Below are 24,705 nucleotides of genomic sequence, written 5' to 3' on the forward strand. Positions count from 1 at the left end.
AACCATCTCACATACTCAACTTCCATCTATCTCCACCATCATCCTCTAGCTTCAGTAAAGCCTGAGCCATCAATCAAGTAAGAGGAGGATGGAGATGCAAAGGTACCATTGTAAAGTGCTGCGGAATATGTTAGCGCCATAGAAATAAAGTTATTATTAAAGGTGCACCGAGCTTGGCTTCTTGGTTTGAAACAACATTTTGTGCTGACAAACTCCCTCTCTGCAAGGAAGATAAGACACAAATTTAATTTTCCTGTGTTTGTGAACATCAATCCAGTACACTCCCTGACAGAAGTTATGTCGCTTATCCATGTTATGTAAATAAAAGCTTAGAACTTGACGTTAAATTCATCCATTGGTTTTATAAATTACTCTTTTGAAAGCTGAAACCCTCCCAAATTTGGTTTAGGTTAAGAAAATAAATTGGCATCAATGCTGAAATATTGATCATTTAATGAACACAGAATGGTCAGATTTTGGCAAGACAAAAGTTTTGTCACCTGGTCATATAATGCACCCAATCCTAGTTTACATCCTCACCAGTGCTCAGTAAATGATCGGTTAATTAGTGGGTGTGTATAAAAAGAAACCCAGCACCCCAGACCTTCACTTGAACTGCAACTTGAGCTCTGACAAAATGCCAAAAATCCACCCTGCGACCAAAGCCTTGATTATCAAGAGGCTGAAGACCAGATCCACTGCAGAGGTGGCTGGCATCTTTAATGTGTCTCAGCGTCAAGTACAAAGAATTAAAAAAAGATTTGAAGAGACTGGAGATGTGTTTGACAAGCCCAGGTCCAGCAGACCCCGCAAGACAACTGCTCAGGAGGAACGTTTGTTGGTTAGAAAATCCAAAGCAAGCCCCTCTTCCACTGCAGCAGAGCTCCAACAGGCCTGGTCACCTCAAGTCCCTGTGTCAACTAGAACAGTTTGTAGGATTCTGTCTTGAAATGGCCTCCATGGTCGAATCAGCGCCCAGAAGCCAGCACTAAACAAAAGGCAAATAAAAAACCGTGTGGCATTTGCAAAGTCCCACAGCCTGCTAAAGAGATGGATGCTGGAAAAGTGGCAGAAGGTGGATTTCTCTGATGAATCTTCAGTAGAATTACACCACAGCCGCCGCAAATACTGCAGGAGACCTGCTGGAGCCCGTATGGATCCAAAGTACACCCAGAAAACAGTTAAATTTGGTGGTGGAAAGATCATGGTCTGGGTTACATTCAGTATGGGGTCTGCGAAACATTTGCAAGGTGGAAGGCAATATCAATAGCCTAAAATATCAAGATGTATTAGCTACCTCTTACATTCCAAATCATAAAAGGGGTCAAATTCTGCAGCAGGATGGTGCTCCATCTCATACATCCATCTCTACAACAAAGTTCCTCCTGGCAAAAAAGATCAAGGTGCTCAAGGACTGGCCAGCCTAGTCACCAGACATGAACATCATTGAGCATGTTTGGGGTAGGATGAAAGAGGAAGCTTGGAAGACAAAACCAAGGAATCTAGATGAACTCTGGGAGGCATGTAAGACGGCATTCTCTGCTATTCCTGATGACTTCATTAATAAATTGTATGAATCATTGTTGAACCGCATGGATGCAGTCCTTCAAGCTCATAGAAGTCACACAAAATATTAACTATGACTAATAGCACCACAACTTCATTCACCAATGTTATGCAACATATATTTGTATTTTAAGATAATTATTTGTTTGAATATCACATTACTTTCTGTGGGCGACAAAACTTTTGTCTTGCCAAAATCTGGCCATTCTGTGTTCATTAAATGAACAATATTTCAGCATTAATGCCAATTTATTTTCTTAACCGAAACCAAATTTGGGAGGGTTTCAGCTTTCAAAAGAGTAATTTATAAAACCAATGGATGAATTTAACGTCAGGTTATAAGCTTTTATGTACATAGCATGGATAAGCGACATAACTTCTGTCAGGGAGTGTATAGCTGGGAACCCTATCAAGTAATAAATGTACTTTTTCTTGACCTTCTGTATTTAATTTCAACCTTTTGGCTCCCTAAATGTATAGTCTAAATCTGTCTAACCCCCTCACCCAATAAATGTTGCAGCCAACACATGCATAGGCCAGGGCCCTACCGGCCTCTAGCAACATAGAGCAGTCACCATGGTGGACTGCAGATAAAAAACCCCAAAACATGTATATAGATGTGCAGCATTTCCAAAGCACAGTAAGCCCATAATGGACATAGAGCTCCAACACTTCACATCAGAATAGGTGCTTTCCGTGGACACCAATGGTCATATGACTGACCACTTGTGAGTGCCCACAAAGTCCACATTCCAGTAACCCAAACGTATATACTGAATGTGACCATATGTCAGCAGAAAGATCCACACCGCTCAAATGTGTTTCCCTTAAAAGGACAGTAAGATATGACCTGATTTTCAAAAAAATCTCAGCCTTAATAGTCTCCATCCCCAGGTACGCTATGTCTCAGAGCTTCAATATGGTACAAGGAGACATTAACAAAACATAGACATTCTATCATATATGGCAGTGCAACAAGATTCAGGTGCATCTCACTAAATTACAATATCATCAAAAAGTTAATTTATTTCAGTTCTTCAAAACAAGGTAGGCTTGCCTTCTGGACATCTGTCAAGTCAGCAGTCTTCTCCATGATTGTGGAACCTACTGAAACAGACTAAGGGACCTTTTTAAACGCTTAGGAAGCCTTTGCAGGTGTTTTTTGTTAATTATTCTAATTTACTGAGATAATGACTTTTGTGTTTTCATTGGCTGTAACCCATAATCATCAACATTAACAGAAATAAACACTTGAAATATATCACTCTGTTTGTAATGATTCTATATAATATGAGTTTCACTTTTTGTATTGAAGAACTGAAATAAATTAACTTTTTGATGATATTCTAATTTTGTGAGATGCACCTGTATAACACTTGGTAACAAAGAATCCGGATATATCTTACACATTCACAACTTACCCTGTAGTTCACATGGGCGTATTTTTCGTCTGTGTGAAAAAAATTGTAGCATGCTGTAGTGTGGGCCGATTTACATAGCAGCTATATAGTGGGCCGCCAGTCACCTCCTCAATTTGGAGACATAAGTGCTCAAAAAAATTCAGCGGCCATGTGAATGTTACCTAAGAGGAGGTTACATATGAACAATGAGGCCACTTACATGTCACTTACATGTCATTCATACCTCATTCATGTACAGTGTCCATTTTTGCTTTGCACAGATAGGACATGCTCCCATTATAGTTTATGGGGCTGTTCATATGTCTATGTTTTTTTTTCCTAGACTGAGTGTCCACAAAAAAAGACATGTCGTTTTTTGATCCGATCAAACTCACCTAGTGGGCCTGTGAGAAAAAAACAGATTGTACATGGACATGGCGTCCATGTGTCATCTGATTGCTATCAGTTTGAGGCCACGTTCACACGATCAGTATTTGGTCAGTATTTTACCTCAGTATTTGTAAACCAAACCTAGGATTGGGTGATAAATACAGAAGTGGTGACGTGTTTCCATTATACGTCTCTTCTGATTGTTCCTCTCTTGGTTTTGTCTTACAAATACAGAACTGAGGTAAAAAACTCACAAAATACTGAATATGTGAACGTGGCCTAATGAGCGGGAGAAACTTTTTACATTTTTTATTTTTTGCATGCATAAAAATGGATGAAACAGACAAAATGATGATGAAAATCTGATCCAAAACACTGATGGAAATTGATCCATTTTTTTCCATGTAGAAATAATCAGCCTATATTATTATTATTAATATTTATTAGTATAGCGGCAATTATTCCGTGTGAAGAAGGGGGCATATATAGCAAAAACACTTACAATAGTCTTGAACAAAACAAGTAACCGACTGTTACAGGAGAAGAGAGGTCCCTGCGCGCAAGGGCTCACAATCTACAATATATCAGGCGCAAGTGCAAAGAATTATTCACATTGATGTTTTATATGTTGAAAATAATACACAGTAAAGACCTGGAAATAAGGACTAGGGCAGGACCATTTTTCTGCTAAATGCATGCACATACAATGCCTTGAAAAAGTATTCATACCCCGTGAACTTTTCCACATTTTCTCATAATACACTCACAAACATAACTGTATTTTATTGACATTTTATGTGATATACCAACACAAAGTATCAAGTATTTGTGAAGTGTAAAGGAAGTGATTGATACGGGGTGTTCAAAATATTTAAAAAATATAAATCTGAAAATTGTGACGAGCATTTGTATTCAGCCCCCTGTAGTGTGATTCCCCTAAATAAAATCCTGAGGTACCAATTGCCTCCAGAAGTCACATAATTAATAAATTGATATTGAAATTGATATTTTAATAATCATTATTCTATTTTCTTGCTGTTTTATATGATGCATATACCTTGCCTTATCTGTGATGTTGTAATCAATGGCTCGCTTGTTGTTCAGGTCTTTTGACGACATGGATACCCCTGATCCAACAGGAAGTGATGGAATATATGAAAATATCTCCCCCAGTGAGGAGCCTATATACGATGAGGTGGACGGCTTGAGAATTGTTCAGCCAGCTGTTGAAGAGCTGATTTCCACAGAATTGTCTTATGTTACATATCTGCGTCTTCTCACTTCAGAAATTAAGCCCAAATTGGAGAAGGTATGTGAATTACACTTTTTTCCCCCATGTTAAACCTGCATATTTATTCAATGAGGAAACAGGAATAGGAGCAATCAACATCTCTGTGGTAGTGAAGGATTGGGCATGTTTAAATCCAAAATGGCCGATCCTTGCTTTCTAGATATCTGATATGGAGGGACACTCGTGAGGCCTGTATACATTGGACAATCTAATCTATTGATGTCAGCACATTTGGCCAAATGGGTTTGACCAGCTATAGCAAACTTGATGCCCCATTTGGTAAAGGAGCCTCTCATTCAACATATAGTTAGAGAGAATTGCACTTCTGGCTGTCTTTTCACATATCTGAGATAACATTTTGGTTTTGAGAATCTGCACTGCTCAGTTCCTCAAAAACAGAGGTCCATAACGCTTGGAAACCTGGCTCCGTTTTGAAATGTTCACTGAAGTCTATGGGAGTTTATGGACTTGAATTTCATTCATTGATTTCTTGATTGATTGCCCTGCTTTTACAGAATGATCCTTACGAACTTTAAAGAAGTTTAGCTCTGATATTATATAAATTGTGTCTCGCAGAACCAAATAACTATGTCATAAGTACCACCTAAGGCCCACTAGTGTACAGCATGCTCTGCGATAGCATTGGATGCGATATGCTAATGACATTCTGCTGCGAGCGGGAGCCGAGTGTCAGTGTAGCGCCCCGAGGGTTCGGCCGCTACAGGGGTATTGCACCTCTGCCAGAGGTGTGATATTCCACTCCCAGGTAAGGATGGAGTGTGGACCAGGACTCGGTAGGCTGCATACAGCACACACACCCCATTTCCGAGGGACAGCTCAACGGTGCTCCCACTAGACAGAAGGGCAGGCACAACCGACTATGTCCCTGCCTGGAGTGGGGAGGGGGGTGGAACACCCAGTGCTGTAGGGGCAGATAGGGGACGGTTTCTGAGCGTAGGAAGGAGCCCATTGGTTGCTGGTCACCTGGGCTCATGGTCAGAGGGAGGTATATAAGGTGGGCAACATCTTAGTTCTGAGAGAAGAAGTTCAGTTCTGTCCAGTGAGAGAGGACAGGGAGCAGAGGCTCTGTAGGAGCTCTGCTCAGAGGCAGGCCTAGAGAAAAGGCCGGGAACAGAAAGGAAGAAGAACAGCAAGGAACAGAAACAGAAAGGAACAGCAGAGAAAGAGAGAAAGAAACAGAAGGGCTCAGGAACAAGAAGGTGGAAGTGACCCTAAGATCCCACGAGAATCCAGGGTGAAGGGTCAGGCAGATTAAGGGTACCGGATCCCAAGTTGGTGGAGGAGAAACAACCCTCAGCCAAAGACCGGAGGCTGTGACCATTTATTGGTGCAGCACCTCCTCAAACCTGCTAGGAAGGCACCATAAAGGACAGCGGGGAACGGGGCCCACGTTTACCTGCGCAGGTCCGCGGCGACTGGACAAAAGTTTGTCACTGGTGAGGCAGGCCAGAGAAAGGAAAGAAGGGGGTCCTGTGCCATATTCCTGAATTGCCTGGGAGTTGACCGAGCCCCACACCTGGTGGACGCAGCATGGCTTGGGCAGTCATTGCCAGCTGAAGTGACATGGATATTAACTGTGAGTAAAGACCCTGGACTGCAGTACGTTGTCTGTGTGCTTTTTCGCTCCTCCAGCACTAACGGTACCAGGACTCTCACCACCATCACTCCCACCATCCATTATACTGCCCTGGGGCCGCACTCTTCCCGTGGGGAGTCACACTACCCCAGCTGCACACGTCATCAGCCCCAGCGGTCTGCATGCAGCGGCGGTTCCTAATAACCGCAATCCACGGGTGGTGTAGTCGGACATTATCTAAAGTACAGTAGCAGACTACCATTGGTCTGACCACCCTGAGCCGCGAGACCGGGCCGCCACTACTACTCCCAGCGTCTCCCTATTGCCCTGTTCCGCGTGCCCCACGGCCCAGGGGGCGACTCAGCTTTGGCGTAGTCGGCAGGATTACGTGCCCGCTAACAACGGGTACTGCGCGCCTGAAGAGAAAGAGACTGTTTTATTGAAATTGACTATGTTGAAAAATGGCGCCTGCCCTAGAAGAACGAGCGCCATAATGTGCGCGCCAAAAGACCACAGGAGGCCGCCTCCCATCTTGGGCCAGGTCCCAGAATGGCGCCAAAGAGGGAGCCCGCCCCCAACAACCATGAGCACGGCTGTGGAGATGTCCATCAAGGTGGGGGGGGGCTGCCCCTGAAAGTGATTGTCACCAAGTTGCCCCGGGACCACCCCCAATGGGGGTGGGAAGAGAAGAAAACTGTGGGGCAGGGCGCGGTCTGGATCAGTCTAGACAGACCGCACCCGGGAATGGACGCCTTCAGCAGCACCAGCCTCCTGGCCCGAAGCCTGTTGTGGGCTGAACCGCCCTGCAGCCTAGCAGAGGTCTTAGCGCAGCTCCCCCGAGATCCGGAGCGTGTGCAAGCTGCGCTGGAGGACCTGGAGCGGAGGATGGTCCGGGCACAGCGGGGTGCGCTCATCGAATGGAGAGAGGAACTGGCCCGGCAGGCTGAAACCCGCCAGCGGCAGGTACCACCCGCACCTCGGAGTCCGCCTGCCTCTGAGGACAGAGCAGGAGAAGTGAAGGCTGGAGGCGGCGTCGCGAGGAAGCTATGAGGATCGAGGCAGGTACAGGGGACGTCACCACCCCAGGCCCAGCAGCTGCAAGCCTGCCCCAGCCTCCCGTAGCAGAACCCAAGGCCCCACTTACCACACCGGTTGCCACGCCGCCACTGCTCCCTGCTAGGCCTCAAGCGGCGAGCGCCGTGGCCACGCCCCGCCCGGCGCCACGCCCCTTGACCCCGGGCGCCGTAAAGCGAGAAGCGTCATCGGCCCGGTCGCAAGGCCTGGATGACCCAGGCGCCATTGCTAAGCCTGCGCCCCTGTCCCGGACGGGACTGCCATCGAGCGCAACCAAGAGACCCCCGGCCTGGTCGCAAGGCCGAGTGCCCCCGGGCGCTGCTCCCAGACCAAGTCCCTCCACTATACCACAGCTGGGCGTGGACCTGATTGCCCATCATACCGGTCCGGATGGATTGCCGCTGGAGTGGCCGGCCGAACTGATCAGAGGTCAGCCATGGAAGACCCAGCCCCCGCGCGAGCCTCCAATACCAGCTCCGGAGCCCGTGAAGGTCACCCCGCCCCCGCAAGGAAACGCCCAATTTGAGTGGGACCCCGCCGATGAGAGCTTAATGGGGTTCACTCAAGAGACCCGGGCAGACGCGATCCGCCGTCTCGAGGTTTGCCAACAACAACTGGTGACCTTGGAGCGGGAATGACGAGAGAGGCGCGTCAGAGAGGAGCGGCTCCAGGCCCAGAGTACTGAGCAAAAACGTAAGGCCCGCCATGACCCCCAAACTGCCCGCGGTCCCCGCATCACCGGGACCATAATCAAGTTCCATATGGAGAATGGCTAGGGCTTTATCACGGGTCCAGAAACTGCCGGCGACGTCTTTGTGACCCGCAGGGATGTTGAGAGTCATCTACCTGAGGGACACCGTGGCCGTGACTTGTACCCTGGTGATGTGGTCACCTTCACCCGCCACGTAGGCGCCAAGGGACCGTACGCCCTAAATGTTCATCAGCTCACTGAGGAGGAACTACAACACCACGGCTATGAGGAGAGCCAAGAGGACCCGGACGGGTCTGGAGACCACCAAGAGGAGGAAGGAGCGTCTGAAGGACACCGCTACTAGTAAGTAGCCACGTACCTGTGTACATAGTTACCCGTCAGGGTACAGAGAACTGTTTACTGTTCGGGACTGTTATAGAACGGTTATTGAACTGCGTGAAAGTTACCCCCTACATCCCCTAACAGGCTGAGGACTGTGAGCAGCCATTCCCCTTCCCAAAACCGGCCGAGGACTGGGATCCCCTGTAAATAGTTGCGCTTCCTAAAGCTCCCCCTACTGGTTTTATAACAAGATTACCACGTCTACCTCGAGACAGGGAGTCCCTCACGTTTACAAGTTTGCCAAAGTTTCTGCACTTACAAGAAGAACGAACACCTGGTCGCAAGTGGCACCGCGGCTATGATCCAAGAATACAAGAATGTGTTTTGCCTAAAGATGTTTTATATGAAGAGTTTAATATGCTGCTAGAAAATGTTTTACATAATCTTGAAACCGTTTTATATGACAAGTGACAAAAGAGTTCCAGTAGTGTTAAAAATGTTTTATAATGCCTAGTGAAGAAAAAGTATGTCCCATAAAGGGAATTGAGCTGTGTCGTCCGTTTCTAAATGTAAAAAGTTTTAAAAAGTTTTGCATGTCCGGTAATCAACTGTTTTGCTCTTTTCCAGCCCGAGGACGTGCTGTGGTTTACCAGGGGGGAATGTAGCGCCCCGAGGGTTCGGCCGCTACAGGAGTATTGCACTTCTGCCAGAGGTGTGATATTCCACTCCCGGGTAAGGATGGAGTATGGACCAGGGCTCAGTTAGCTGCATACAGCACACACACCCCATTTCCGAGGGACAGCTCAACGGTGCTCCCACTAGATAGAAGTGCAGGCACGACCGACTATATCCCTGGCTGGAGTGGGGAGGGGGGTGGAATACCCAGTGCTGTAGGGGCAGATAGGGGACGGTTTCTGAGCGTAGGAAGGAGCCCATTGGTTGCTGGTCACCTGGGCTCATGGTCAGAGGGAGGTATATAAGGTGGGCACCATCTTAGTTCTGAGAGAAGAAGTTCAGTTCTGTCCAGTGAGAGAGGACAGGGAGCAGGGGCTCTGTAGGAGCTCTGCTCAGAGGCAGGCCTAGAGAAAAGGCCGGGAACAGAAAGGAAGAAGAACAGTAAGGAACAGAAACAGAAAGGAACAGCAGAGAAAGAGAGAAAGAAACAGAAGGGCTCAGGAACAAGAAGGTGGAAGGGACCCTAAGATCCCACGAGAATCCAGGGTGAAGGGTCAGGCAGATTAAGGGTACCGGATCCCAAGTTGGTGGAGGAGAAACAACCCTCAGCCAAAGACCGGAGGCTGTGACCATTTATTGGTGCAGCACCTCATCAAACCTGCTAGGAAGGCACCATAAAGGACAGCGGGGAACGGGGCCCACGTTTACCTGCGCAGGTCCGCGGCGACTGGACAAAAGTGGGTCACTGGTGAGGCAGGCCAGAGAAAGGAAAGAAGGGGGTCCTGTGCCATATTCCTGAATTGCCTGGGAGTTGACCGAGCCCCACACCTGGTGGACGCAGCACGGCTCGGGCAGTCATTGCCAGCTGAAGTGACATGGATATTAACTGTGAGTAAAGACCCTGGACTGCAGTACGTTGTCTGTGTGCTTTTTTGCTCCTCCAGCACTAACGGTACCGGGACTCTCACCACCATCACTCCCACCATCCATTATACTGCCCTGGGGCCGCAATCTTCCCGTGGGGAGTCACACTACCCCAGCTGCACACCTCATCAGCCCCAGCGGTCTGCCTTGCAGCGGCGGTTCCTAATAACCGCAATCCACGGGTGGCGTAGTCGGACATTATCTAAAGTACAGTAGCAGACTACCATTGGTCTGACCACCCTGAGCCGCGGGACCGGGCCGCCACTACTACTCCCAGCGTCTCCCTATTGCCCGGTTCCGCGTGCCCCACGGCCCAGGGGGCGAGTTATCAGTGCTTCGTGCTCCGATCCTCTCACACAGAGAGGATCGCAGCGCAGCTGCGGAGGGGACGGAGAAATTAATTTCGGGTGATTTCCGAGTGCAGTGCAATGTTTTACACGCACCCATAGGCTTATATGGGTGCGTTCGATTCGAATCCAGCATGCAATCGCGGCATGCTGCAATATTTTTCCAGCCCGATCGCAATCCGATTGGAGCTGGAAAAAAAACGCCACTGAGCACACCATCATAGGATTAAATTGGTCCGAATGCCATCCAATTTTTTTATCGGATTGCATTCATCCGATTTAATGACTAGTGAGAGCGAGCCCTAAGAGAGGTAGCCATCCTATCTGCAGAAGAATTTCTGGCCTGGAATTTATCCTTGGTCATGTTTCATGTTTCCAAGGAATCTGTCACCAGGTTTTTGGTAGCCCATCTGAAAGCATCATAATGTAGGAGCAGAGACTCTGATTCTAGTGATGTGTTGCTTACTGGGCTGCTTGCTACCATTGTGATAAAATCACTCTTTTACCTGCTGCAGATCTAGCAGTTCTCTGAAATTTTAGCTCTGTATAACCTCACATACACCATTGATTGGCAGCTTTCTGTTCACACTGTGCATAGCTGACAGTCAGTGGTGAGGGTGGTGTTATACAGAGTTCAGGAATATGCTTGACTACTTGGCATCACGTTTACTAGTCCTCTAGTGATAATCTGCTGCTGATAAAACGCTTATTTTATGATAACTACACTAAGCAGCCCAGTAAGTGACACATCACTGGAATCAGGGTCTCTTAGATTATGCTGAAAAACGCTATTGACAGATTCCCTTTAAACAGATGGACATAGCTTCATTTCCTATGTCGTATTTGTAGTTTAGCTTCCTTCCTCGAGAGAGCTAATTTGCATCTTTTTCTCCCATGGAGCATTGCCAATAAGTCTCCATACTCAGCTGGTCTCTCCAAATAAAATCAATTTACCTCTGATTGTATCATTATCATTGATAATGAAGGAGATTCTTCAGAAAAAAAGTCCTCAGCAATTGTTATTCTTTAACACACAGAGAAAATTTATTTGCAAATTTTTGTTGAATTTCCCTTTGAAACAATGCTCCATGTTTACACAAATTATACCAACATAAATGGAATATAATTAGGTCTGTGATCTTTCAGATCCCTGATATTGATGTGAAAGGTCTTTTCTCCAATCTTGATGAAATCCTTTTAGTCCATGAATCATTTCTGCGTGAACTAAAACAGACTGAATATGACCAACCAAATCAGCTCACTCGTATTGGTAAGTTGCAGAATGAAATCATTCATTATATTGTAGAATTTATGAGATTATTACATGTCAATAAAATAATGGATATCCTCTGGATTCATTCTGATTTTGTTTTCAGGAAGTCTCTTTCAGGAATTCAGCAAAGATATGGAAACTGTGTACACTGTGTATTGTTATACATATACCAGATCTACATCACTGCTTCAACACTACCAAGAGATACATGTCACTGAACTAATCCGAGAAGCACTGAATTCCAAATCGTGAGTATACCTAGAGCTCATGTATCATTATGGGTTTTTGTATGCCTGTTCCTTATAATGTAAGTAAATGTGTTGTGTCTAATTCCCCCTCTATGTTGGAGTTCCTCAAGGCTCTGTCCTAGGACCCCTACTCTTCTCAATCTATACGCTTGGCCTGGGACAGCTCATAAAATCCTATGGCTTCCAGTACCATCTGTACGCTGATGACACCCAGATCTACCTCTCTGGCCCAGACGTCACCTCTCTGCTGTCCAGAATCCCAGCATGTCTATCCGCCATATCCTCCTTCTTCTCCTCAAGCTCAATGTGGACAAAACTGAATTCATTATCTTTCCACCATCTCGCATATCCTTCCCACCTGATCATTCTATCACAATAAACGACATCACTCTTTCCGCTGTACCGACAATCCGCTGCCTCGGAGTAACCCTTGACTCTGCCCTGTCCTTCAAACCCCACATCCAAGCTCTCGCCACCTCCTGTCGCCTCCAGCTCAAAAATATTTCCAGAATCCATCCTTTCCTCAACCCTAATTCTACTAAACTGCTTGTGCATGACCTCATCATCTCCCACCTCGACTATTGCAACATCCTCCTCTGTGTTCTCCCTGCTAACACTCTCGTCCCCCTCCAGTCCATCCTCAACTCTGCTGCACGACTTGTTCATCTCTCGCCTCACTACTCCTCTGCTAAGCCCCTTTGCAAATCGCTTCACTGGCTCCCATTCCCCCAGCGTATCCAGTTCAAACTACTCACTGACCTACAAAGCCATCCATAACCTCTCTCCTCCGTACATCTCTGAACTAATCTCCCGATATATTCCCTCACGTAACCTCCGGTCATACCAAGACTTCCTTCTCTCCTCCACACTTATCCGTTCCTCACCCAATCGCCTCCAAGATTTCTCCCGAATATCCCCCATCCTCTGTAATTCTGTGCTGCAACACGTCCGATTATCCACCACATCCGGATTCTTCAGACGGAACCTGAAAACCCATCTCTTCAAGAAAGCCTACAGCCTGCAATGACCCTGCTGCCTCCTCAACAACACCGAAGCTACTGCAACCACCAACCTACTGTCTCCTCCCCACTCCTGTAGAATGTAAGCCCGCAAGGGCAGGGTCCTCTTCCCTCCGTACCGTTCTATCATTGTTAGTTTGTTTACTGTAAGTGATATTTTTACTTGGTATGTAACCCCTTCTTATGTACTGGGCCATGGAATCAATGTCGCTATATAAATAAATAATAATAATAATGCTAGCTTATGCCATCTACTCTTCATTAGGATTTTACTATTGGGACCCCTATCAATCTTCAGGATTACATTTTAGTGCTAGGTAAAGTAGATCTGTCATCAGCCATCATCAGTCATTGACTCCTTGCTTTTTATGCAAATGCATAAAAAGACAATTATGGAAGATGTAACTGAAGCACTCTCTTTAAGACTCCGCTAAATTAATAAACTATGTGCCCTGATGTCTCCTGTTAGCTGATAGAAGGCTAAATCTGCAGTATAACCTGACAACATATCCCCTTTAAGCATTGCTACTTCTTGCACTTCCAGATGCCCAATTTTCTGTGAAATACTATACAGCACTGCTCCATTTATTAACAGTTGTAGGGAAATACAGTTATATGAAAAAGTTTGGGCACCCCTATTAATCTTAAGCTTAATGTTTTCTTAAAATTGGTGTTTTTGCAACAGCTATTTCAGTTTGCTATATGTAATAACTGTTGGACACAGTAATGTTTCTGCCTTGAAATGAGGTTTATTGTACTAACAGAAAATGTGCAATCTCAATTCAAACAAAATTTGACAGGTGCATAAGTATGGGCACCCTTAAATACTCCTACCTACTTTTTACTGACTTACTAAAGCACTTTTTTTGGTTTTGTAACCTCATTGAGCTTTGAACTTCATAGCCAGGTGTATGCAATCATGAGAAAAGCTACTTAAAGTGGCCACTTGCAAGTTGTTCTCCTGTTTGAATCTCCTCTGAAGAGTGGCATCATGGGCTCCTCAAAACAACTGTCAAATGATCTGAAAACAAAGATTATTCAACATAGTTGTTCAGGGGAAGGATACAAAAAGCTGTCTCAGAGATTTAACCTGTCAGTTTCCACTGTGAGGAACATAGTAAGGAAATGAAGAACACAGGGACATTTCTTGTTAAGGCCAGAAGTGGCAGGCCAAGAAAAACATCAGAAAGGCAGAGAAGAAGAATGGTGAGATCAGTCAAGGACAATCCTCAGACCACCTCCAGAGAGCTGCAGCATCAACTTGCTGCAGATGGTGTCACTGTGCATCGGTCAACTATACAACGCACTTTGCACAAGGAGAAGCTGTATGGGAGAGTGATGCGAAAGAAGCCGTTTCTGCAAGCACGCCACAAACCGAGTCTGCTGAGGTATGCAAAAGCACATTTGGAGAAGCCAATTTCTTTTTGGAAGAAGGTCCTGTGGACTGATGAAACCCAGATTGAGTTGTTTGGTCATACAAAAAGGCGTTATGCATGGCGGCAAAAAACCACAGCATTCCAAGAAAAACACTTGCTACCCACAGTAAAATTTGGTGGAGGTTCCATCATGCTTTGGGGCTGTGTGGCCAATGCCGGCACCGGGAATCTTGTTAAAGTTGAGGGACGCATGGATTCCACTCAGTATCAGCAGATTCTTGACAATAATGTTCAAGAATCAGTGATAAAGTTGAAGTTACCAGGGGATGGATCTTTCAGCAGGACAATGATCCAAAACTCTGCTCCAAATCTACTCAGGCATTCATGCAGAGGAACAATTGCAATGTTCTGGAATGGCCATCCCAGTCCCCAGACCTGAATATCATTGAACATCTGTGGGATCATTTGAAGAGGGCTGTCCATGCTCGGCGACCATCAAACTTAACTGAACTGGAATTGTTTTGTACAGAGGAATGGTCAAAAATACCTTCATCCAGGATCAAGGAACTCATTAAAAGCTACAGGAAGCGACTAGAGGCTGTTATTTTTGCAAAAGGAGGATCTACTAAATATTATTGTCACTTTTCTGGTGAGGTGCCCATACTTATGCACCTGTCAAATTTTGTTTGAATGCAGATTGCACATTTTCTGTTAGTACAATAAACCTCATTTCAAGGCAGAAACATTAATGTGTCCAACAGTTATTACATATATCAAACTGAAATAGCTGTTGCAAAAACACCAATTTTTATAAAACATTGTAAAACTTGTATACTCACCTCTCCGGTCTCCTCCCGGCGGCGATCCTCTCTCCTCGGTGTCCCGCGGCGTACTGGCAGGACCTGCGGTGACGTCATTTAGTCAGCTGATGGTCACACAACCATCACCTGACCGCTGATGTCAGCGGTCGCGTGACCATCAGCTGACTAAATGACGTCACCGCATGTCCTGCAAGTACACCACGGGACGCCAAGGAGAGAGGACGCCGCCGGGAGCAGACCGGAGAGGTGAGTATACAAGTTTTTTATTTTTAACTTTTTTATTTCTTTTTTTCACCGTGTGGTAGCTGGGATGAAGAGGAGTTGTAGTCTCCTCTTCATCCTGGGTATCACACGCACCACGATTACGCTGCAAATTCGTGGCCATTGAATTTAATTGAAACGCAGCAAATCCACATATACCTGCGGGTTTGCTGCGTTTCAATGTTCCTCAATGGCCACGAATTTGCGGCGTAATCGCGGTAGAAATGGTCATGCTGTGTTTTGCAATGCAATGCAAATTCGGCGTGCTAATTAGCGCATCATGTGCACATCCGAATTCACATTGCTTTGCATGGCAGACTGTTTTACAAGCGTTTTCGCTTCCATAAAAACGCCGCAAAAATAAACGCTACAAAAACGCTACGTGGGCACATGGCCTGAGACTCTAAGCTACGAAAGGGCTAGCAAATGGTCATTATAACCAAGCTGAATATTTCCTATATACTGTGGATAGAGACACAGGATGTTTGAAATGCAATGCCCTGGCCATTAAATTAGCCTCCCCCACCCCCACCCGTCCAGTCACAAACAGCAATTTTTAAATAGTCCAATCCAGGCTGTCCTCGAAACCCGGACCCAGTGTCAAGCATATAAAAGTTGGGTTGCACAAAAGAAAGTTGTTCCATTGTGGGGTTCTGCCTATGCTGATTGTGATCCATGATTCATTTTCTCCTCCCTCCAAGGGAACAGAAGAACAACTAAGTATTTTCTGTTATTTCTCCCTTTTTATTTTATAATTGTTTTGCAGGTCTGTGTGTCATTCTATTTGTATCTTTTTATATCTTTTCTTGTAAGCACTGTATTTTTTGATCGTTGTATGCTCTAAAGAATCCATAGCCTTTCAGAGAGTATATGACCTGTTTTAATTGGCTGACAGTAGCATATTTTGGGGACTCATCACTGATATGACTGCACAAGCACAGGCCCACGGGTAGCGTACAAACCAGGGGGACAAATACCTAAACCTGACGGATCCCTTTACAGACTTGTAAAAGCCTTACCCTGCTCTGACCCTGGTATGTCCCTTCCTGACCACGGAGGTTGGCATTCTAAGATAATGCAATGGCGCCCCCACTTGATGGCGGCTCAAGCTGAATACCCCTAACAGCTCATAGTATTGCTATGTCTGTGTAGCAACTCACTGTGGAAAATAGGTTATACACTAAAAACTGCAACTGACTCTGCCGGGTCCTGTACAGAATAGATATCTTGACTCTGCAGTCCGTAGTGAGGCCAGCGGGTGCAGAGATAGACCTAACCACAGACTAGAAGATGACAAGTCAGGTCTAGTAGAGTAGAGTAATTAACGAAATACCAAGCAAAGAATAAAGCAAGTACTTTTAACAAATATACTGCTACTTCCTAATGATAAGCAGAAGATAGGTGTAAAGTATAGCAAAGAAACAGCAAAGCAAAAGTACTTGGCTGTAATCTCACAGACTGGCTCCAAACATCAATAGAATGTCAGAACATCCAAAGGAATCTATCACCAGCAGGAAATACCAGTAGGGGAACAGAGTATAAAGCTGCACCCAAAAGGTGATAGGCACACAAATGAAAACACCTGTGTTAAGCTAAGAAAATTGCAGACATAAAAGCAGGACCCAAACACGCAGAGAAAATGTGTGTCTCCTATGGCTTGACAGAAAGAGAAGCCAACCACAGAACACCAACTCAAGGGATCGAATCCAAGAGCATGACAATACCCCCCTTCTACGAGGGCCACTGGACCCTCAGAGATCCCCAAGCACTGACGCCTCTGACAAAACTCCCTCACTAGGTGACCCAAGTGCAAATCTTTCACATCAACTAAGGAATTATCCTCCGGACTGAAACTTTTCCACTTAACGCAATGTTGCCGTCAACATCCGACACATCCGGAACCGAACACTCACTCCTCCTCATACTCCGGAACAAAATTACATGATAAAGCATCAACTTTAACATTCTTAGTATCAGGGAGATATGTCACAGAGAAATCAACATTGGGTTGACTGAGGACAGGACCTTTACAAAAGGCTGTCTTGAGGGCAGCAAAAGCATCAACTGCCTCAGTAGACCAAGAGGAAAAGTCAGTACCCTTCTTGGTAATATTAGTAAGATATTTGACTATGCCCAAAAAGGCCTTAACAAACTTACGATAAGAATTAGCAAACCCTAAGAACCTCTGTGAATCTTTAAGATTTACAGTGTGTCTCCTATGGCTCGGCAGAAAGAGAAGCTGACCACAGAACACAAATTCAAAGGGATTGAATCCAGAACCATGACAATCATCCCGTATGTTAGGTGAGTGGTGGCAGCATGTTGTGTAGTCGGGGTGTGTGGACTATGTCGGGGTGTGATTTATGTTCACTTTATAGCCCAGAACAGAGGTTGATTGTTGGATTGAGTGAGAGGAGATACATTAACCCTCACATGCGCACTACTCGTCATGTGCTGACAGGGATGTATGTGACACCATGGGATAGGGGACAACTTACTGATTGCTGGGGATTTGACCCCCATTAATCCTGACAATGGGGCACTTGAACTCTGCAGTCCCATCTTGAATGGAGTGGCTGTACATATGTTCAAACTCTGGTCCAGTCATTGTCTATTGGACTGCCGTAGCCAAGCACAGTGTTCTGCTATTTTCATCAGTCCTATAGAAAATGAATGGAGTGGAAAATGAGCATATGCACCTCCGCTCCATTCAGGATGGGGTTCTAGAGCTGATTCCAGAGGCCCGTTCTCAGCATTGATGGAGGTCCCAGCAGTCAGAATCCCAGCAATCAGTAAGTTCTAACTTATTTTGAGAGTAACCTTTCATATTTTCCCTGTGTACCGCTGGTGGTGGAATCACAATGATACAGGAGAAATGCCAACGGGCCATATGGTTACATCTGCATAACCTCCATGGGCGTGAACCTTTTGACAGATAATACTTTTACCGTAGTTTCTCAGCAATTGGTCCTTCACATTATTCTTTTAATTATTGTCCTTTGTATGACATCTTCAGAAAATGACTGTATCTGCACATGTATTTTGTTTAAACGGTAACAATGTTTGGAACAAACTTGTTTCTTTTAGAACTCTTCTAGAAGTCACAGTTATAATTTTACTGTTCTACATGTGCACCATGATATAATCTACCATCTTTCTTTTCTTTGCACAAAGGAGTCAATCATCATCATCACCACAATACACAGATCTCAGCTTCTACATTGTCATGCCTGTTCAACGTATCATGAAGTATCCATTGTTGCTTCAGAATATCTTGAGCAAAGATGCACAGGACAAAGACTCACGAGATGCAATGCAGAGAGCCCACGACACCATGAAGGAGGTGAATGTCAACATCAACGAAAATAAGAGACGCAAAGAAGTTGGTGAGAAATGTTTTAGTAAATGACACTTAATGAAATAGTTTTAATTTAAAGGTCTGCCATAAATATTACACTAACATCAGCCGATACTGTGGATGTTTCTGGGTTTGGTAGACAGTCAAACATGTATGGGGACCTTCAGAATGTTACCTGACAGATGATGTCAATGGACACAGATATTCAACATGTCCAGCTGAATGCTCTTGAGTATGAGAAAGTTGGGGACGATGGCTGTTGGCCGAACCATTGTTTGGTTGACATCTATCTCCATTGTATGCGGTAGAGAGGGTTGGGGTGCTTAATTCTTTGGGCAAGGTAACATACTATATCTTGGCTTTGAAAATTGGAGTGGATAATTACCTTTTATTTTAAAAAGTATTTACACCAGTGTTTCCTGAATGGTGCTATGTCCTTACTCATTGTTATAGGGTTGGCTTTGCTGGATCTGGCAGTATATTCATTAGCTGTAAGGTAATGATGATGAAAGTTGTGTCCAGGAGAAATTTGCAATGTTTGGTACCATATGAAAAAGCCTTTATACCAAAGGAATGCCCCAAAGCGGATCTAATTTTTTATTTTTTTTATTTTAACACTACCTATACCCATAATTGAAGTTCAACTCAGTAAGGATATGCCATAGTATAGTTAAACTTAAAATAAACCAAAAAGGCAAATATACTACAACCTTAAATTATATATTTTAAGGTATCTTATGTTAAAATATTGGTCGTATACTTGGCCAAAAACTTACTGGAAGTTCAATGGGGCAGAAATGTGCACTATAGAAGAGCTGCAAGGCAGATGTGGAAAGGAGCTAATGGTTTTCCTTACATTATATTACATAGATTGCAAAAAAATTTTTTATAAATATGACAATATTCTTAAAGTTTAGAACTGGGCTCACCTAGTATATCTAGGTACTACTAACAGCCTCAGAGGTTGTCGAAGGTTTCTAAAGAGCTAGTGTTAAAACCTAAGTTAGAAACTAGATGAACATATATGCTTTTGTAAGTAAAAAGCAACAGGGCATATAAATAACATTGGGTACTTAGTAAATACTGTTTTTGATTTAAAAAGAAGTATAAAAGCCATCCCACCAGCGACAAGGTGTACCCAATCGGGATGGTCCTAACCTCTAATATTAAAACCTTACCATGTGTCAAAAATGACCTCAATGTGACCAAGGGCCAGGCAGGGACGGGGCCCAGTTGTGGACACCCAGCCATGGGCAGCTATATAAACATAATGCCCAGCTCAAAGAAAGGGAGGCCACGTCCTTGCTTGAAATAAAGTTGTGTAAGATTGAATGTTTCTGGATCTAGAATGATTATAATTGGTCTGAACTCGAAGGTGAGACAATTGTAATGATCGCATGTTTGGTCTGTTCCATTTACCAAAACTGTGACTGATATATAGGAGCAAATAATATGTAAAAAAACATTATCCTTTTTTTATCTTGGAACAGCCAAAAAGTATCTGCAGTATGACCAGCGGACTATAAAGGAAAAATTCTCAACGCTGAACACTCATACTATATCTAAGAAGTCTCAACGCATGAGTCTGTTCATAAAGCAAGAGGCTGGCATAATACCCAAGGTAAGACTGTTCAACCCTGTTTCCACTAATTCATACACATAGGTAAATAAATCATTAAATAAACCACACAGATGGGTGAGCATTTACTGTAGAATATAACAATGTGACATCCATCTTCCCAAGGATTGAATATCAGATTAGCTGAAACTTAAGTGAAAGGCCTCTATTGTTTCACCAATTCTAAATGTGTGTGAAGAAAAACAATTCAGATCAAAACCCAGATCCGAAATACCTTTAGGAAAAACTGCCCTAAATTGGAATTGGGTTAAAGAGGAACTGTCCTAAAAAATGTGAAGCAAGTGGAGGCCTAATCGACAAAAGAGATGGCACATACTCACCGGGCAGACTAGACAACAGGAAACTGCACCTAATTGGATGCAAGTGCCTCTTCCCGACTCATCCATCTTAGATTTGTGAAGAAAAAACTTCACATAGTTAGGAAACAAACAAAAGAAAAAAACAAACCAGAAGCCAGAAGAATACCTATGGCTTCTAGGAACCAACTCCCCAATTCTCAAAGCTCAAAAGAATATAAAAGCAAAGTCTCAGATTCATTAAGATCAGCATTGTTCACAGCAGCCTTGATGACGAGATGTGCTGGAGTCAGATGCTCTTGATTCATTAAGAGGCGAAAATTTCATAAAGAATCAGGAGGGTCGAACAAGTTGCGTGTACATCTCTGTGCGCCTCCCATAAATCCTACTCGATCGTCCCTGCTGGGGTAAGATTTGGCGAGCAGCAAATACCACAGCTCATCAAAGTCATGCTGCCATGCATCCGTCCCGTCTACTTTATTGGAGGTGGGCAAAAATGGCGCGAGAACCCTGAAAGTTGCAAAATTTTAGCACAACCTCAAGTTGCGGCAGAATATTGCGATTTTCCAATGCTTTTTACACTATAATGCTGGCATAAAAGCTTTGATGAAATGGACCCATAGACTGTAGAAAACAAAAAATACTCATAAGCTGAAGAACAGACTATTTAAACACAATAGATTAAGCAAGATTCCTGCAGAGATATGGCATCTGCTAACTAACAAACAATTGGATTTTTGTAACCCTTCAATAGCTGTTTGATTTCAAGCAGTTTAAGAATAAATTACAGTCCCACCAACATCCTACAAACAATGGCAAATGCCAAAGCAGAGAAAGGAGAGAAATTAATACTGGATCAAAATTATACCACCTGCTCCAAGCATAATAATAACTAGAGCAAAAGATCTCTGCTATAACTGAAGCATCGTGACCATATCGACCGATGTTCTGGGCAAGGCTCCTCCTCCACATCTGACCAAAGTATCAGCTCTGGCAAATTAAAAATGTGAAAGGGCTTCTCATTGGACAAACCAGAAATGTGCACAGTTTTAAACTATCATATTTTTCGGACTATAAGATGCACCGGACCATAAGACGCACCAAGGTTTTAGAGGAGGAAAATAGAAAAAAAAATGTAAGCAAAAAATGTGGTCATGACGCACTCTTATGGGGGAGAGGATCTGCTGCTGACACTGTTATAGGGGTAATGTCCCCCAATTCTGTACTAATATCCCCCATCCTGGTATATACAGTACAGACCAAAAGTTTGGACACACCTTCTCATTTAAAGATTTTTCTGTATTTTCATGACTATGAAAATTGTACATTCACACTGAAGGCATCAAAACTATGAATTAACACATGTGGAATTATATACTTTATAAAAATTGTGAAACAACTGCAAATATGTTTTATATTCTAGGTTCTTCAAAGTAGCCACCTTTTGTTTTGATGACTGCTTTGCACACTCTTGGCATTCTCTTGATGAGCTTCAAGCGGTAGTCACCGGAAATGGTCTTCCAACAATCTTGAAGGAGTTCCCAGAGATGCTTAGCACTTGTTGGCCCTTTTGCCTTCACTCTGCGGTCCAGCTCACCCCAAACGGTGACTGTGGAGGCCAGGTCATCTGGCGTAGCACCCCATCACTCTTCTTCTTCGTCAAATAGCCCTTACACAGACTGGAGGTGTGTGTGAGGTCATTGTCCTGTTGAAAAATAAATGATGGTCCAACTAAACGCAAACCGGATGGAATAGCATGCCGCTGCAAGATGCTGTGGTACCCATGCTGGTTCAGTATGCCTTCAATTTTGAATAAATTCCCAACAGTGTCACCAGCAAAGCACCCCCACACCATCACACCTCCTTCCCCATGCTTTACGGTGGGAACCAGGCATGTAGAGTCCATCCATTCACCTTTTCTGCTTCGCACAAAGACACGGTGGTTGGAACCAAAGATCTCAAATTTGGACTCATCAGACCAAAGCACAGATTTCCACTGGTCTAATGTCCATTCCTTGTGTTCTTTAGCCCAAACAAGTCTCTTCTGCTTGTTGCCTGTCCTTAGCAGTGGTTTCCTAGCAGCTATTTTACCATGAAGGCCTGCTGCACAAAGTCTCCTCTTAACAGTTGTTGAAGAGATGTGTCTGCTGCTAGAACTTTGTGTGGCATTGACCTGGTCTCTAATCTGAGCTGCTGTTAACCTGCGATTTCTGAGGCTGGTGACTCGGATAAACTTATCCTCAGAAGCAGAGGTGACTCTTGGTCTTCCTTTCCTGGGGCGGTACTCATGTGAGCCAGTTTCTTTGTAGCGCTTGATGGTTTTTGCAACTGTACTTGGGGATACTTTCAAAGTTTTCCCAATTTTTCGGACTGACTGACCTTCATTTCTTAAAGTTATGATGGCCACTCGTTTTTCTTTACTTAGCTGCTTTTTTCTTGCCATAATACAAATTCAAACAGTCTATTCAGTAGGATTATCAGCTGTGTATCCACCTGACTTCTGCACAACACAACTGATGGTCCCAGCCCCATTTATAAGGTAAGAAATCCTACTTATTAAACCTGACAGGGTACACCTGTGAAGTGAAAACCATTTCCGGTGACTACCTCTTGAAGCTCATCAAGAGAATGCCAAGAGTGTGCAAAGCAGTCATCAAAGCAAAAGGTGGCTACTTTGAAGAACCTAGAATATAAGACATATTTTCAGTTGTTTCATACTTTTTTGTTAAGTATATAATTCCACATGTGTTAATTCATAGTTTTGATGCCTTCAGTGTGAATGTACAACTTTCATAGTCATGAAAATACAGAAAAATCTTTAAATGAGAAGGTGTGTCCAAACTTTTGGTCTGTACTGTATATGTCCCCATCCTGATATATATGGCCCCCATCCTTATCCTGGTATGCATGGTCCCCTAATCCCCATCCTGGTATGTATGGCTCCTCCATACCCATCCTGGTATGCATGGCCCCCATTCCCATCCTGGTATCCATGGCCCCCATCCCCATCCTGGTAAGAATGCCCCCCCCCCACCCCCATCCTGGTATACATGCCCCCCCATCCCAATCCCGGTAAGCATGGCACCCCTCATCCCCATCCTGGTATTCATTGCCCCCCATCCCCATCCTGGTATTCATGGCTTCTCATCCCCATCCTGGTAAGAATGGCCCCACATCCTGGTATACCTGGCTCCCCACCCCTCTTCTGGTATGCATGGACCCTCATCACAAATCCTGGTATGCATGGCCCCCTCATCCCCAATCCTGGTATGCATGAACCCGTAATTCCCAATCCTGGTATGCATGGCCCCCTCATAACCAATCCTGGTATGCATGCCCCCCATCCCCATCCTGGTAAGCATTGGCCACTCATCACCAATCCTGGTATGCATGGCCCCCTCATTACCAATCCTGGTATGCATGGCCCCCTCATGCCCATACTGGTAAGCATTGCCCACTCATCACCAATCCTGGTATGCATGGCCCCCTCATCCCCAATCCTAATATGCATGGCCCCCTCATTACCAATCTTGGTACGCATGGCCCCCTCATGCCCATACTGGTAAGCATTGCCCACTCATCACCAATCTTGGTATGCATGGCCCACTCTTACCCAATCCTGGTATGCATGACCCCCTCATCCCCAGTCCTGGTATGCATGGCCCCCTCATCCCCAATCCTGGTATGCATGGCCCCCTCATCACCTGTCCTGGTATGCATGGCCCCCTCATCCTCAATCCCAATATGCATGGCCCCCCCTATCCTGATATGCATGCCCCCCATCACTGCATGCATGAAAAAAATAAACAATTATACTCACCTTTCTTCCATCTGCTCCAGCGCTGTGTCCTGTTCTGCCAGCAGCTGATCTCAGCATGCGAGCAGTGCATTACATCACGACCATGCGCCCTCACACTCTGATATCAGCTGCCGGGATATTCACTCCTCTCCACGCTGGGACTATGGGCGTGGAGAGGAATGAATATTCATTCTCCTTAATAGTGCACACTGTCAATCGCAGCTGCCGGCTCCCTGCTGCGGCTCAGCGATCACGTGTGCCCGCTACTAAAGAGAATGAATATTCACTCCTCTCCACACCCATGAGAGTGGAGAGAAG

The 24,705-nt window shown here is 44.8% G+C and overlaps 1 protein-coding gene across 1 annotated transcript in view; it reads left to right on the top strand.

The window, feature by feature from the left end:
* Positions 1-24,705, top strand: part of ARHGEF37 (Rho guanine nucleotide exchange factor 37) — a 180,592-nt gene that overhangs the window by 112,320 nt on the left and 43,567 nt on the right. Inside the window, exons 4-8 of the mRNA XM_073651340.1 lie at positions 4,461-4,665; positions 11,444-11,567; positions 11,674-11,818; positions 18,470-18,681; positions 20,144-20,274. Of these exons, the coding sequence (XP_073507441.1) occupies positions 4,461-4,665; positions 11,444-11,567; positions 11,674-11,818; positions 18,470-18,681; positions 20,144-20,274 (817 nt within the window). The remainder of the gene's footprint in view (positions 1-4,460; positions 4,666-11,443; positions 11,568-11,673; positions 11,819-18,469; positions 18,682-20,143; positions 20,275-24,705) is intronic.

This window comes from Phyllobates terribilis, unplaced genomic scaffold (genome assembly GCF_046119375.1).
Source record: "Phyllobates terribilis strain yellow unplaced genomic scaffold, ASM4611937v1 Scaffold_11__3_contigs__length_659146591, whole genome shotgun sequence".
Lineage (NCBI taxonomy): Eukaryota > Metazoa > Chordata > Amphibia > Anura > Dendrobatidae > Phyllobates > Phyllobates terribilis.